General features: G+C 48.1%; 2 protein-coding genes and 1 long non-coding RNA gene across 6 annotated transcripts in view; 2 read left to right on the top strand and 1 right to left on the bottom strand.

The window, feature by feature from the left end:
- Nucleotides 1-885: 885 nt before the first annotated feature.
- LOC310753607 lies at nt 886-1,684 on the top strand. Its single transcript, XR_014543375.1, has 3 exons — nt 886-1,378; nt 1,417-1,505; nt 1,538-1,684. It is a non-coding gene; the product is annotated as an uncharacterized lncRNA (long non-coding RNA).
- A 529-nt stretch (nt 1,685-2,213) lies between these two features.
- On the bottom strand, nt 2,214-6,267 carry LOC310753558 (uncharacterized protein). Of its 2 annotated transcripts, XM_083594964.1 has the most exons (4): nt 5,877-6,257; nt 4,509-4,584; nt 3,723-3,792; nt 2,214-2,470 (listed from the first exon to the last, which is right to left on the bottom strand). In XM_083594964.1, exons 1-4 carry the CDS (start codon nt 6,180-6,182, stop codon nt 2,326-2,328), a joined length of 597 nt encoding a protein of 198 aa, XP_083451090.1. In that variant the 5' UTR covers nt 6,183-6,257; the 3' UTR covers nt 2,214-2,325. The 2 variants fall into 2 exon arrangements, 1 of the variants encoding a protein (XP_083451090.1); XR_014543365.1 differs by lacking the exon at nt 3,723-3,792 and having other exon boundaries at nt 5,877-6,267.
- A 3,051-nt stretch (nt 6,268-9,318) lies between these two features.
- Nucleotides 9,319-13,355, top strand: part of PALM (paralemmin) — a 49,510-nt gene continuing 45,473 nt past the window's right edge. For 2 of the 3 annotated variants that reach the window (XR_014543355.1, XM_083594790.1), the window contains exon 1: nt 9,321-9,694. Coding sequence is in view for 2 of the 3 variants with exons in the window: in XM_083594790.1 (XP_083450916.1) it covers nt 9,690-9,694 (5 nt within the window). In the remaining variant the exon portion in view is untranslated. Of the gene's footprint in view, nt 9,695-13,355 lie in introns of all 3 variants that reach the window. The other variant, XM_083594789.1, reaches the window with a different exon arrangement.

The following is a 13,355-nucleotide window of genomic DNA, read 5'->3' as shown; positions in this document are numbered from 1 at the left end:
GATTAAGAAAAGAAAGGCTAAAAATTATATAGAAATTAGGGAAAGGATTTGCTGAATTGACTTAATTAGAGAATGGAATACAGAAAGGGGAGGTATGAGGAGGTCGGGAAAGTAAGTTTTATGAATATAAGGGACGGAAATTATACTTGTTTTGTATGTGTTCTGTTTGGATTGTATGTATTTTTATTGTTTTTGTTTTTTCTGTTTTATATAAATTCCTAAACCTCAATAAATATGTTATAAAAAAAAAACAGATGTTGCACCCGGTGCGGCTGGCCCCCCACGCTACGCCACTGCGCCCTGCAAACAGAGTTATTGTACACCCTCCAGAATTTCTCCTCTTAAAACAGGCATGTCTTATTGACCAGTTTGCAGGGGCTTCCAAATCTGGGGGGGGGGTTCGAAGTTAAAGTCAAGAACGAACCCCGTTTTTGTTGTATCGTTTGCTCAGCTTGTGGGGCTCTGCAAAACGTAGGAGTTTCACTGAAAAATGCTGCAACACCCCCCCCAAAAAACCCCCTGAAAATATTTGGCCCAGGTTTGTCCCAAATTTTGGGTTCACAGTTAATATCGAGAACGAACCCCATCTTTGTAGTCTCGTTTGATCAGTTTGTGGGGAAAACCGCTGTGCAGTTTTGCTGAAAAGGTTACTAAAAGAACCCATGGAAGGGAGTTTTAGGATTTAATCTTGTGTAATATTCTGGTATTTGCAAGAATGTTTTTCTGTGAACTAACTTGTAAAACCAAACCAAACCAAACCAAACCAAACCAAACCAAACCAAACCAAACCAAACCAAACAAAACAAAACAAAACAAAACAAAATAAAATAAAATAAAATAAAATAAAATAAAATAAAATAAAATAGAGAAATTGGATGGAGGCAGGATCCCATGAAAGCAAAGAAGATCTTTATTTTCTGTGGCAAACAAGAGTATACCCCAACCATGCAAGGAAGTGAGAGAGGCCCAGAACAACAAAGGGCAAACCCTTTTAAAGACTGTCGAAATTCCCCCACAGCTTAACCAAAACCTTAACCAAAAAGCATCGCCGAAGGAGGTGGTCTCCAACAGAAATTTGAGAGCGCAGCTTTTCTCCTGGCCAGTGACACCAAAGGGCACCCATATTTTGTTGTTGTCGTCGCGGGTGCCCGTCCCCTGTCTCTGCATGCGGTCGAGATCCCTGCGTACTGGAATGTGTGGACGTGCTTCTGAGCATGGGAAGAGTTCCTTAACCAAGTGACCGTCCGAAGTGTGTCCAGGTCTCCAATCCTAGTCAATCGACTCCTTTCTTAGTTGACACCTGGGGGGTAGGATTGCTGCAAATCCGGATTTTCCTGGACGTTGCTGTTATTTCAAAGGCGGAATTGACGTCTGAGGGGTGGGGAATAGCATTTTTGTAAGGGAAAAAAACTCAAGAATGTTGGGGTTCGCCTTTAAAAAGCTCAACAGTTTTGGGGCCTTCCTAAAAAATGAAGCTCAGCAATGTTGGGGTTCACCTAAAAGAAGTTCAACAACTTTGGGGTCTTCCTAAAAACAGAAGCTCAATTATGTTGGGGTTCGCCTAAAAGAATCTCAACAATTTTGGGGTCTTCCTAAAAAATGAAGCTCAGCGATGTTGGGGTTCACCTAAAAGAATCTCAACAGTTTTGGGGTCTTCCTAAAAAAGACACTCAAGAACTTTAGGGGTGTCCTGGTTTTTTAGTTTTTGAAACATGGCAACCCTACCGGGGGGAATTAACCATACTTCCAAACATCCATAAAACTGACCATTGGGATGCTGAATAAAGGAGTTTTTAGGAAGAACAGTATTTGGACTGCGGAACTGCACAGTTATGGGGGGCTAAGGCCCTTTTGAAACGGCCGTGCTGCAAAATTTGGACTCCCTGCTTGCAGACTGGAGACGTAAGAAGCGAATAAACAGTATTTATTAAAGCCATGACAGTCTCCGCCGTGCCTCAATTCTCCAAAGGGACTGAGAACTGGGGTGAGAGCTGGGGATCCCCCTCCCCAAAATCTTGGGCAGAGAGAGGGGAAGGCGCCCCCCATTTTTGCAACAATATGTTAGGTGGCAGCGATGTCTGCGTTTTGGCCTCGGGGTTGGATTCGGACGCAACAGGTAAACCTCACAACGCTGGATTCGCACTCAAGACTGGCGGGTGTGGGTGGGTATGGATGCCCTCTGGTATCTCGCAAGCAGCTTTGCAGATGGGGGAGCGGCGGTTCGGTCGACGAAGCAGGAAGAAGGTTTTTTAAAAGAGAAAAAAACACAGCCCGGAAAAAAAGGAAGTTTTCTTCGGTTGCTTGCAAGTGCAAAAGCCAGAGGAACTACAGGAGACTGCAGAGGACTCCAGGTGCTATGAAAAGGAGGAGGGAAGGGATAAGGAAGGAAGGGAAAAGGACCATGCCGGAAGATGTCTGTCGTGTGTTGAGTTGATCCTTCAAGCGCTGGATTGTTTTATCCTTTTTGTTTCTGCGGAAACAAAGAAATGGTTCGTCAGTCGGCGTCTCCTCCCTAAATGAGAGGACCAGCAAAGGTGAGGCCACTGCTTCCCTCTGCTGGAAGCAGGAAACTGGGCCAGGGATGGAGCCACCGGGAGGCCTCCTCCTGCAGGGCTCTTCTTCTGAGTTGTTTATTATTATTATTATTATTATTATTATTATTATTATTATTATTCCCTGCCCATCTGGTCGGGTTTCCCCAGCCACTCTGAGCAGCTCCCAACAGGATATTAAAAACACAAAAAAAGTCAAACATTAAAATCTTCTCTAAACAGGGCTGCCTTCAGATGTCTCCTAAAAGTCAGATAGTTCTTTATTTCCTTGACATCTGGTGGGAGGGCGCCAGCACTGAGAAGGCCCTCCACCCGGTTCCCTGTAACCTCACTTCTCGCAGGGAGGGAACCGCCAGAAGCAGAAGGCCCTCGGGAGAGGGACCCCGGTGTCCGGGGTGGAGACACTCCTTCAGGGATACTGGGCCATTTAGGGGTTTCAAGGTCAGCACCAACACTTTGAATTGTGCTCGGAAACATCCTGGGAGCCAATGGAGGTCTTTCAGGACCAGTGTTATATAGTCTCCACTCCCAGTCCCCAGTCTGGCTGCCGCATTCTGGATTAGTTGCAGCTTCCGGGTCACCTTCAAAGGCAGCCCCACGTAGAGCGCATGGCAGTAGTCCAAGCGGGAGATAACCAGAGCATGCACCACTCTGGCCAGACAGTCTGCGGGCAGGGAGGGTCTCATCCTGCGTACCAGATGGAGCTGCCCTGGACGCAGAATTAACCTGCGCCTCCATGGACAGCGGTGAGTCCAAAATGACTCCCAGACTGCGCACCTGGTCCTTCAGGGGCACAGTTACCCCACTCAGGACCAGGGAATCCTCCACACCTGCCCGCCTCCTGTCCCCCAAAAACAGTCCTTCTGTCTTGTCAGGATTCAACCTCAATCTGTTAGCCGCCATCCATCCTCCAACCGCCTCCAGGCACTCGTGTGGCGATATTCCACTAACTTGGTGGGGGCAGAAGGGCATTTAGGCTTGGTGGCTAATGATCAAACCTCCCCAGCCAGAGACAGTCTACCTCTGGGGCTAAAAGCAGAAAACCAGGAAGGTGTGATCGACTTTTCGCCTCGCTCGGCCCTTTGGGGTTGCCAAAACTTTGGGATTTCGGAGCTGAACACCGCAAGGGTGTCCTTACGCAGGTGTAGAATTTTAATCGGCTGTTCTTACCGTTCTAGCTTGTAATTTTCCATGGTGTTGTTCAACTGGTTCAACTGATTCTGGAGATGGGTTTTTTCGTCTGGGAAACGGAAAATGAGGGCTTTTTAGATTCCTCATTGCTCATTCCTCCCCCCCCCTGCCAAGCCAGCAGCGGATAATCATTATTATTATTATTATTATTATTATTATTATTATTTTCACAAATTCCACTCCTCGGTCTTGGAAGCCCTCAAATGGGGCATTTCTGGGGCTCCCCCTCCCATCCCCTGAGTATCGACCGGCTTTTACTCGCAACAGGGCCTTAAGACCTGTGGAACTCCCTGCTACATCAGGAAACCGAGGAACGGTCGAAGGAGCTGGGTATGTCTAGCCTGGAAAAGAGGAGGCTGAGAGGAGATAGGGGAGCCACCTTCAAATGTCTCTTACGGAAGAGAGAGAAAGCTTCTTTCCTCCTGCTCGGGAGGGCAGGACTCGAACCCGTGGCTTCAAGGAACAAGGAAGGAGATTCTGACTCGACATCTGGGAAAGCTTTCTGACAGACAGAGCTGTTCGACCGTGGGACGGACGGGGGCGGACTCTCCTTCTTCGGACATATCTAAGCAGAGTTTGGGTGGCCAGCTGTCCTGGGTGCTTGAGCCGAGATTCCTGCATAGCAGGGGGTTGGGATGGATGACCCCTGGGGGTCCCTTTCAGTGAATCAGGCCTCTCCCCACTCCTGCTTTCCTCCTGGGTCTCCCCATCCCAACTGCCAAGCCCTGCAGGGCCTCTGAGACCCCCGCCGTTCGGTTATCTCACCCTCCAGATCTTTGAGCGCTTTCTTCTTCGCTTTGAAGGCACCTTCCAGCATGGATGTGTTTTTCCTCAAATGTTGCTATGGACAGAAAATGAAAAGGCAAGACGTTTGAGGTCGTGGGTGGGGAACCTCTGGCTTCCGGGACGATGGAGATGGCCTGCCAATTAATTCTCTCTTTGTGGCCCCTGGGATTCTGCCTGGCCCCCGGCCCCCACCTAACTACCCCTCCTTGGGCATTTTTGAAGGGCTGGGATGTGGCCTTGGACTCCCAACATGCCTCTTCCTTGCCTGGGAGGAGCGTTGTGCGAATGGGTGTGTTGGAAGCGAACTTCCTGATCGGGGGCAAAATTTGCAACCGTCGCCCCAACCTGTGAACTGACGGACCCTGCTAAAATGGCGAAATTAACTGCCAAACTAGGGGCAGCAGAATGATGACGTGTTTACGGAAGAATGGAGGCGATGGGTGGATGATCTCTCAAAAGATACACCCCGTACACAAAGATAGGTAGATGACAGATGATATAGATATAGATATAGATAGATGATAGATAGATAGATAGATAGATAGATAGATAATATAGATAGATAGACAGATAGATAGACGATAGATAGATTATATAGATAGATAGATGAGAGAGAGAGAGAGAGAAATGATAGATATAGATAGATAGATAGATAGATGATAGATAGATAGATAGATAGATAGATAGATAGATAGATATAGGGAGAGGGAGAGAGAGAGAGATGATATAGGTAGATAGAGATAAATAGATAGATAGATGATTATAGAGACAGATGATAGATAGATGATAGATAGAATGATGATAGAGTGAGAGAGATGATAGATAGAGAGATAGATAGAGAGATAGATAGATAGATAGATAGATAGAGATAGGAAGATAGATAGATATATATAGAGAGAGAGATGATGATGATGATATAGATAGATAGATAGATAGATAGATAGATGATAGATAGATAGATAGATAGATGATAGATAGATAGATATAGGGAGGGAGAGAGAGAGAGATGATATAGGTAGATAGAGATATAGAGATAGATAGATAGATAGATAGATGATAGATGATTATAGAGATAGATGATTATAGAGATAGATAGATAGATGATAGATAGATGATAGATGATAGATAGATAGATAGATAGATAGATAGATAGATAGATATAGATAGAATGATGAGAGAGAGAGTGAGAGAGATGATAGATAGATAGAGATAGGAAGATAGAGAGAGAGATGATAGATGATAGACAGACAGACAGACAGACAGACAAACAAACAAACAAACAGACAGACAGACAGACAGACAGACAGACAGACAGACAGACAGACAGATAGATAGATGATAGATTACCAGTTCTTTTTTGCAGGAGTCCCAATTCTCTGTGGTGTTTTCCAGGCTCTGATTGACAGCTGCCAGTTGTGCCCGAAGCGCATCGCTTCCTGTCATTTTGCCCTCGGCGGAGGAGGTATGGTTGTAGCGCAGGGATTCGCATTCACTCCTTTCCTTTACGTATAAAACCAGGAAGGTGAAAAACAGGACCGAGGTGACAGCCAAACCGCAGACAGTGACCCAAAACTTCCATTTTGGACTTGAGGCCTTCTTTGGCATCTCGGTGGGGGACTGGGGACAACGGTCGTATGAAACCTCTCCACCCATCAAAAGCGAAACCCAAAAAGAGAGATCTCTGCTCCAGGCGCAGGGAAAAACTCTCCTCCGTCCCCCAAACTCCACGCCTCCTCCAAAGCTATCTCAAAACTTTCTTTTCCTCTTATCCGGCTGACTTCGCAGAAATGGCACAGGCGGTGTGGAGGATGAGCTCAGCTTTCAGAATTGAAACTTAACCCGGTCACCATTTGCAAAAGCAGGGACTGGACATGTTTTGGCCTGCTAGTGAAAGGGTTGGTTTGTTTTTCTAAAAACGAAAACGATTGGAGTGCCCTTTTGCCCGGAAAGTTGAAGTTTGCTGGCAGCGGTGGGGGCCAAGCGTGGGTTTTTTGGGGGAATCCCTTGCTGTGAGGAAAGTGATCCAGAATGCAGAGGTCCAAGTAAACAAACTATAAATTGACAGACAGACAGTAGCAATATATGAAACAACTCAATTCTTATAACTAAGATCCTTTGTACTCCCAATGATGTGAACGATTGTAAAACAAGAAATTAAAAATGACTTACAATTAGTCTCACCATACTTTATCAGTTTATTATCTTATACCGCACAGTTACATATTTCTTATATAAAAGGTAAAGGGACCCCTGACCATTAGGTCCAGTCGTGGCCGACTCTGGGCTTGCGGCGCTCATCTCGCTTTATTGGCCGAGGGAGCCGGCGTACAGCTTCCGGGTCATGTGGCCAGCAGGACTAAGCCGCTTCTGGCGAACCAGAGCAGCGCACGGAAATGCCATTTACCTTCCCGCCGGAGTGGTACCTATTTATCTACTTGCACCTTGACGTGCTTTCGAACTGCTAGGTAGGCAGGAGCAGGGACTGAGCAATGGGAGCTCACCCCATCATGGGGATTCGAACTGCCGACCTTCTGATCGGCAAGCCCTAGGTTCTGTGGTTTAGCCCACAGCGCCACCCGCGTCCCTTATATATTTCTTATATAGTTTCTGTTAACTTCCCTACAAACTTATATTTATACAATGCAAGGTTCAGTCTAATTCTGCCAAGAAATTTCCTTTTATACTGTAATTTTTAAAGAAATTCTTTACGTATGCCGCAACAGCCGCCTGGATATTGTTAGACCAGAGATGGAAACAAGAAGCTGTCCTGACTTAAAAAGACTGGCAAATCAGGTTACACTGGTACCTTGGTTCTCAAACTTAATCTGTTCCGGAAATTCCGTTCCAAAACCAAAGCGTTCCAAAACCAAGGGGCACGGCTTTCCCATAGAAAGTCATGCAAAACGGATTGATCCGTTCCACACTTTGAAAAACAACCCCTAAAACAGCCATTGAACATGGATTTTACTATCTAGCGAGACCATTGATCCATAAAATGAAAGCAAGAATCAGTGCGCTGTACTATAAAATAAATAAGGAAGTATTGTAGATGATAACAATTAAAATTACATTTTTCTTCTTCCCTCCACTGATGACTGTCCTTGTTCGGATGGGGGCTTTTATCCATTTCCACAGTCGCACAATGAATTGATCAGTAGCTGAACTGGGTTCCACACAGTCACAAAAACAAATGAACCGAAAAAGCCTCAAAAACAAAAATGCAAAATAAAGAGCAAAAACCAAAGCGCTAAGCTTAATCCATTCCAGAAGTCCATTTGACTTCTGAAAGGTTCAAAAACCAAGGCGCAGCTTCTGATTGGTGCAGGCGCCCCGGAAACAATAGCCGACAGCCGCGTCGGACGTTCGGCTTCCGGAAAACATCCAAAAGCACTGACTTCTGGGCTTTTGACGTTTGAGAACCAAGGTGTTTGAGAACCAAGCTACCAATGTAAATAACTTTTTTGGGTTAGGGGGCACAGTGCTTGCCTTGCTTGCTGCCCTCTTGTGGTTGTTTCTGCTCCTGCAACAAATAATAGGCAGGCAAATAATACGATTTGTCCTCATATTATTTACTGTTTTTGTCCTGTTTGCCCAGTGAAGTATCATCAATACCTTCTCTCTTTGGACTCCCGCTGGCATTATTCAGCAACTTGGCTCACGGTGACCCCTTCTTCTGTGATTGGCTTAAAGTTGGGAGGATCTGTTTTGCTGAAAAATTGCATCATTCCCAGGCCGGAAGAGCTCATAAAAGAGATTTAGCCCCTCTAAATCAAAACATCTTCCCTCCCAGATGGCCCTCTCTAGTCTCTCATCGCCAAGTTCATGGGTGGGGTGTTCTCGATCGCTTTCCAGACAGGGATCTCACTTGCTCTGGATTTGGAAACCAGATCGCGATCTCACTGGAAGAGCCGAAGAATTCTCTCTCTGCGCTTTTGGATTTGAAGGGACAACCTCATAGGGTTGTTGTGAGGGTGAAATGGAGAGGATGAGAATCATCAACGCCACCTTGAGCACTTTGTAAGGTGTTGTTGTTGTTGTTGAGTCGTTTAGTCGTATCCGCCACTTCGTGACCCCATGGACCAGAGCACGCCAGGCCCTCCTGTCTTCCACTGCCTCCCGCAGTTTGGTCAAACTCATGCTGGTAGCTTCGAGAACACTGACCCACCATCTCGTCCTCCGTCGTCCCCTTCTCCTTCTGCCCTCCATCTTTCCCAGCATCAGGGTCTTTTCCAGGGAGTCTTCTCTTCTCATGAGGTGGCCAAAGTCTTGGAGCCTCAGCTTCAGGATCTGTCCTTCCAGTGAGCACTCAGGGACGATTTCCTTCCGAATGGAGAGGTTGGATCTTCTTGCAGTCCATGGGACTCTCAAGAGTCTCCTCCAGCACCAGAATTCAAAAGCATCCATTCTTCGGCGATCAGCCTTCTTGATGGTCCAGCTTTCACTTCGATACATCACTACTGGGAAAACCATAGCTTTTACTATACGGACCTTTGTTGGTAAGGTGATGTCACAAAACACTGTTGCTGTTTTGTTTGTTTTTTATCTTATATTTTGGAAATATACATCCAGTTGTTTTTTCCCCTTTAAATTTTTGAGAGAGAGTGGGGCCCTAAGCTAGAGCTTGTTGAGCTTATAGGTAAACCCGGCGCCGCCCGCAGCCGCCGCGGTGCGCGCAGGCGGAAGACGCGCCGGCGCGCCCTAAACCTCGCGCGGACAGTCTGCGCGTAAAGACGCACGGCGGCGCGCCTCGGCCGGCAGGAGGTGCTGTTGTAATTTTGGAGAGAGAGAGAGAGAGAGAGAGAGAGAGAGACGGAGGGGGGGTGCGGTTTGCAAAGCGCGCAAGGACACCCACAGCCCGCGCTCCTCCATAACAAGCCAGCCTCTCCTCGCGCATCCATCGTCGGCTCTGGACAATAAGCGGTTGGCGGAGGGGATGCTTTGCTGCTGCTGCCGGCAGCCGCCTTCCTCCGCGGCCCCTGGGACGCGCAGATCTTGAAGGAGGAGGAGGAGGAAGAGAGGAGGAGGAGGAGGGAAAAAAGGGAAAAGGAGAGAGAGATCAATCCAGCCCAGCAGCCTCTCTCTGTCTCCTTCCCTCTCTCCTTTGCACCTTGCAAGGTTGCCTGGCTGAAGGAGCGGAGCGCGCCAGCCGCGGCACCGAAAATGGAGTAAGTCTTTCCCATCACTTCCCCGAGCTCCTTTCTCCTTCCCTCCTTCCTCCCTTCTGCGTGCACCTTTCTCCTTAAACCTCCCCACACCCCACCCCGCTCCGCGTTTGCTGTTTTTCTCCCTTGCTGCAAAGCCCATCTCGGCTGATGTTCGCCGGTGGTTTGGCCCGCAGGCGGCGGTTGTGCGTTTGTTTGCGTGGAGAGAGGGAGGGAAGGAAGGGGGGCGACGTGGCTATATGGACACCCCGAAATCCGAGAGGGCTCCCGCACCCCACATTTGCCCTCCCTCCACCCTACCCTGCGTATTGCTCATCAACACTTTGATGTGGGGGGAGCACAGCTTCCACTTCCCAGTGGAAGAGATTTGGGGACGATTGGTGGGTTTTGCATTTTCGCATGTGGGCGAACCATCTCCCTCACTTCTTTTTTTTTTTACCTGTTGTTTGTTTCCTGCGTGATTCTGCGTGGCAGCCTCCACCCATCTCTCCCCCCCCTTTCCTCGCCCCCCTCCCCACTCGCCGTGACTCAGGCGGTTCCCAGAGGCTGCCTTCTTCTCTCTCTCTCCACATCCTTCACATCCTTCCCCGGTTCCAGTCCTGATTTTTGGGGTTGTTGTTGTTTTTAAAGGAAGGGCAGCCCCGGCGCGTACAGAGAAGACGAAGCGTCTTCCATTGGGCTTGGGCAGGGAGGAAGAGAGAGAAAGAGGGAGAGAGAGAAAGGAGGTCTGGCCCTGTCATTAGGCAGGCTGAGGAAGGATTCTCAGTCATCAGAGGATGGAAGGATTGCAGGTGCTTAGAGCTGCCTCTTCGCCACGTGGGCCGGAGTCGCTTCCCTGAACCCAGCGAACCTCCCGGCCCATCTGCTGCGTTGAAAATCTAGCGGCCGGCCCTGTTGGGATTCGGGCGGGGAATCTTTTCCTTTGCCTCGGGCGGCAAAATGGCTTGGGACGGCCATATGGAATATGTTACTAGGCCTGGGGAATGACCCAACGTGTGTGTGTGTTGTGTTCTGTGTGTGTGTGTGTGTGTGTGTGTGTATATATATATATATATATATATATATATATACAATGGTACCTCGGGTCAAGTACTTAATTCGTTCCGGAGGTCCGTTCTTAACCTGAAACTGTTCTTAACCTGAAGACCACTTTAGCTAATGGGACCTCCCGCTGCCGCTGTGCCGCCGGAGCACGATTTCTGTTCTCATCCTGAAGCAAAGTTCTTAACCCGAGGTAATATTTCTGGGTTAGCGGAGTCTGTAACCTGAAGTGCATGTAACCTGAAGCGTATGTAACCCAAGGTACCACTGTGTGTGTGTGTGTATATATATATATATAGCTTAGGACGCTCTGCTCTGGCCGGCAGCTGCCCTCCAGGGCTCCTTACATTATTATTACTATTTTCGTTTTGGAGATTTCTACCCCGCCTTTCAAACCACGGTTCTCTTGAGGCAGCTCCCCACGAACAGAGAGCAACGTCAAAACAGCAAACGTCTAAAATGTTGAAAGCAAGCGTGAAACCATTTGTAGCAGCAAATATCAATACAGTGGTACCTCGGGTTACATACGCTTCAGGTTACAGACTCCACTAACCCAGAAATAGTGCTTCAGTTTAAGAACTCTGCTTCAGGATGAGAACAGAAATTGTGCTCCGGTGGCACGGCAGCAGCAGGAGGCCCCATTAGCTAAAGTGGTTCTTCAGGTTAAGAACAGTTTCAGGTTAAGAACGGACCTCCGGAACGAATTAAGTACTTAAACCGAGGTACCACTGTATCTAAAATGTTGGAAACAGACACAGAGGCACAGATGAGACCAGCGGGCTGCCACAGGCAGGATGGAATCATAGAAAGAGAACAGTTAAAAGCAGAGATCGTCATTCATTGGAAATGCAGCCCTAAAAACTGGCCCTGTGTCATTTTTTAAAGGGGTCTGAACCCAGAAATCTTACTCCCTGAGCCCTCAAAACGTTCATTTCAACTCCTGCTTGGTGCTGACCTGAGGATGGTTTTGTAGAAAAAACATAAAACAAACTGTTGGGGTTTCCAGACCAAATATCTCGATGGAGGAACCTTCTCAGAGGTTTCTCAGGGTGGTACAGAAACAGGACTTCAGACGCCTGGGCCCGGCAAGAGAACGACAGAGCTGCCTCTGTGCATTTCCCTTTGCCAGACCTCTGTCGGTACCAGTAACCCAGCCTTTGCTAGGATATTCCCCCCACGGGGTCTCTTCTGGCCCACCCGTCTGGCAGAGCGGTGCCTGGCGTCCTGGGATTCCCCCCTCACTTGAAACCTCGCCCGGCACAAATTTGGAAGGGAAGGCTGGCATGAATGGGAACAGCTTGGCAGTTAGCTTCCGAGGAGTGCCAGCTTTGACCCACAACTGTGGGTGCCCGGGGTTTGTGTGCGGGCGCCATGCAGTGGGCATGCCCTGGCAAAGCCGTATCTTACAGGAGGGCTAGTTGGGGGGGGGTTGAAGCCTCCAGGGGGCTGCCACTGGCCTTTGGGTGTCAAACTGGGTGAAATAAAGCCACGTTTTGCCCCTGGCAGCACCGAAATTTTGTGGGTGCTTAGCTCCTCCGTGGGGAATTTCACAGGGGCCCAGGGAGTCAGCACCTCTGTAAAGCTGCTTATCTGCACCCTCCACTCTCCTTTCCGAGAACAAAAAAAATAATTTGTGCTTTCCCTAGCAGCCTCCATGAGGATTTGCTGGCGCCAGGCAGAATCTCCCGGGAGATCTAGCCCAGAGAGTTGTCTTGACATCAGCATGCACCAGAGAGCGAGAGAGAGAGAGAGAAGGATTACATTTCCACAGGCAAGGAATCGCTCCCAGCTCCAGGCCGGGGGTCCGGGGCTTTCGGCAATGTGTGTGCCCGCCCCAAATGTTTGTGGACGTTCCGTGACGTAACGCGAGCGCATCCCCTGTTCCTCGGAGCCTGCTTTTAAATTCCAAATCCCTCCTGTTCTGGAGAGATAGAAAAGAAAGGAAGCGTTTGCATCAGATTTGATACACTTCCATGGGAGAAAGAACCAGAAAGCCTTTTTTTAAAAATAAAGCAGGCTATAGGGTTTCTAATAAGGTTCCAGTTTTTAAGGTAAATCTGCCAATGAGTTTTTTTTCCTGCAGGGGAGCAAATTAGGAAAAAACCCCACTATTTTCCCGCAATTCGGTTTAGATCCCTGGTTTGTTTCTCACAAGCGCCTTGCAAGATATTTTCCAGATTGTCTTGGCTTTTGACCCTGCCTATATTTCCACGTTTGTCCTGCTATATCTAGAGGTTGCTGCTAGCGTGCCGTCGCAATCGTGGGTTGCATGTGGCAAAAAAGGCCCAGGTCTCTGCCCCCGGCAGCTTACAGTCAAGATTTCTGCGCGACGGAATGCGTTCAGCAAACCGAATGTTTGCGTTAGGCAAAATTGCATAGGGAAACGGGTATGTTTAGTACAAATAAGGTCCCATCTTCATCATGCATTCGAAGTAGCATCATAACAAAGTATCCTGGAAACTGTAGTTTGTTCGTGGCTATTAGGAGACCCTGTATTTCCACCCCAGCGCTACAATTCCTAGAGCTCTCTGGGAAGAGGAATTGATTTTCTTAAAACCACACTGGGAATTTTAGCTCTGGGAGGTGAACCGGGGAACTCTCAACACCTGTAAGAAACTACGGT

This window comes from Podarcis filfolensis (assembly GCF_964270895.1).
Source record: "Podarcis filfolensis genome assembly, chromosome: 18".
Taxonomy (NCBI): Eukaryota; Metazoa; Chordata; class Lepidosauria; order Squamata; family Lacertidae; genus Podarcis; species Podarcis filfolensis.
The sequence above is the reverse complement of the archived record's forward strand: the minus strand, read 5'-3'. Positions and strand labels throughout refer to the sequence as shown.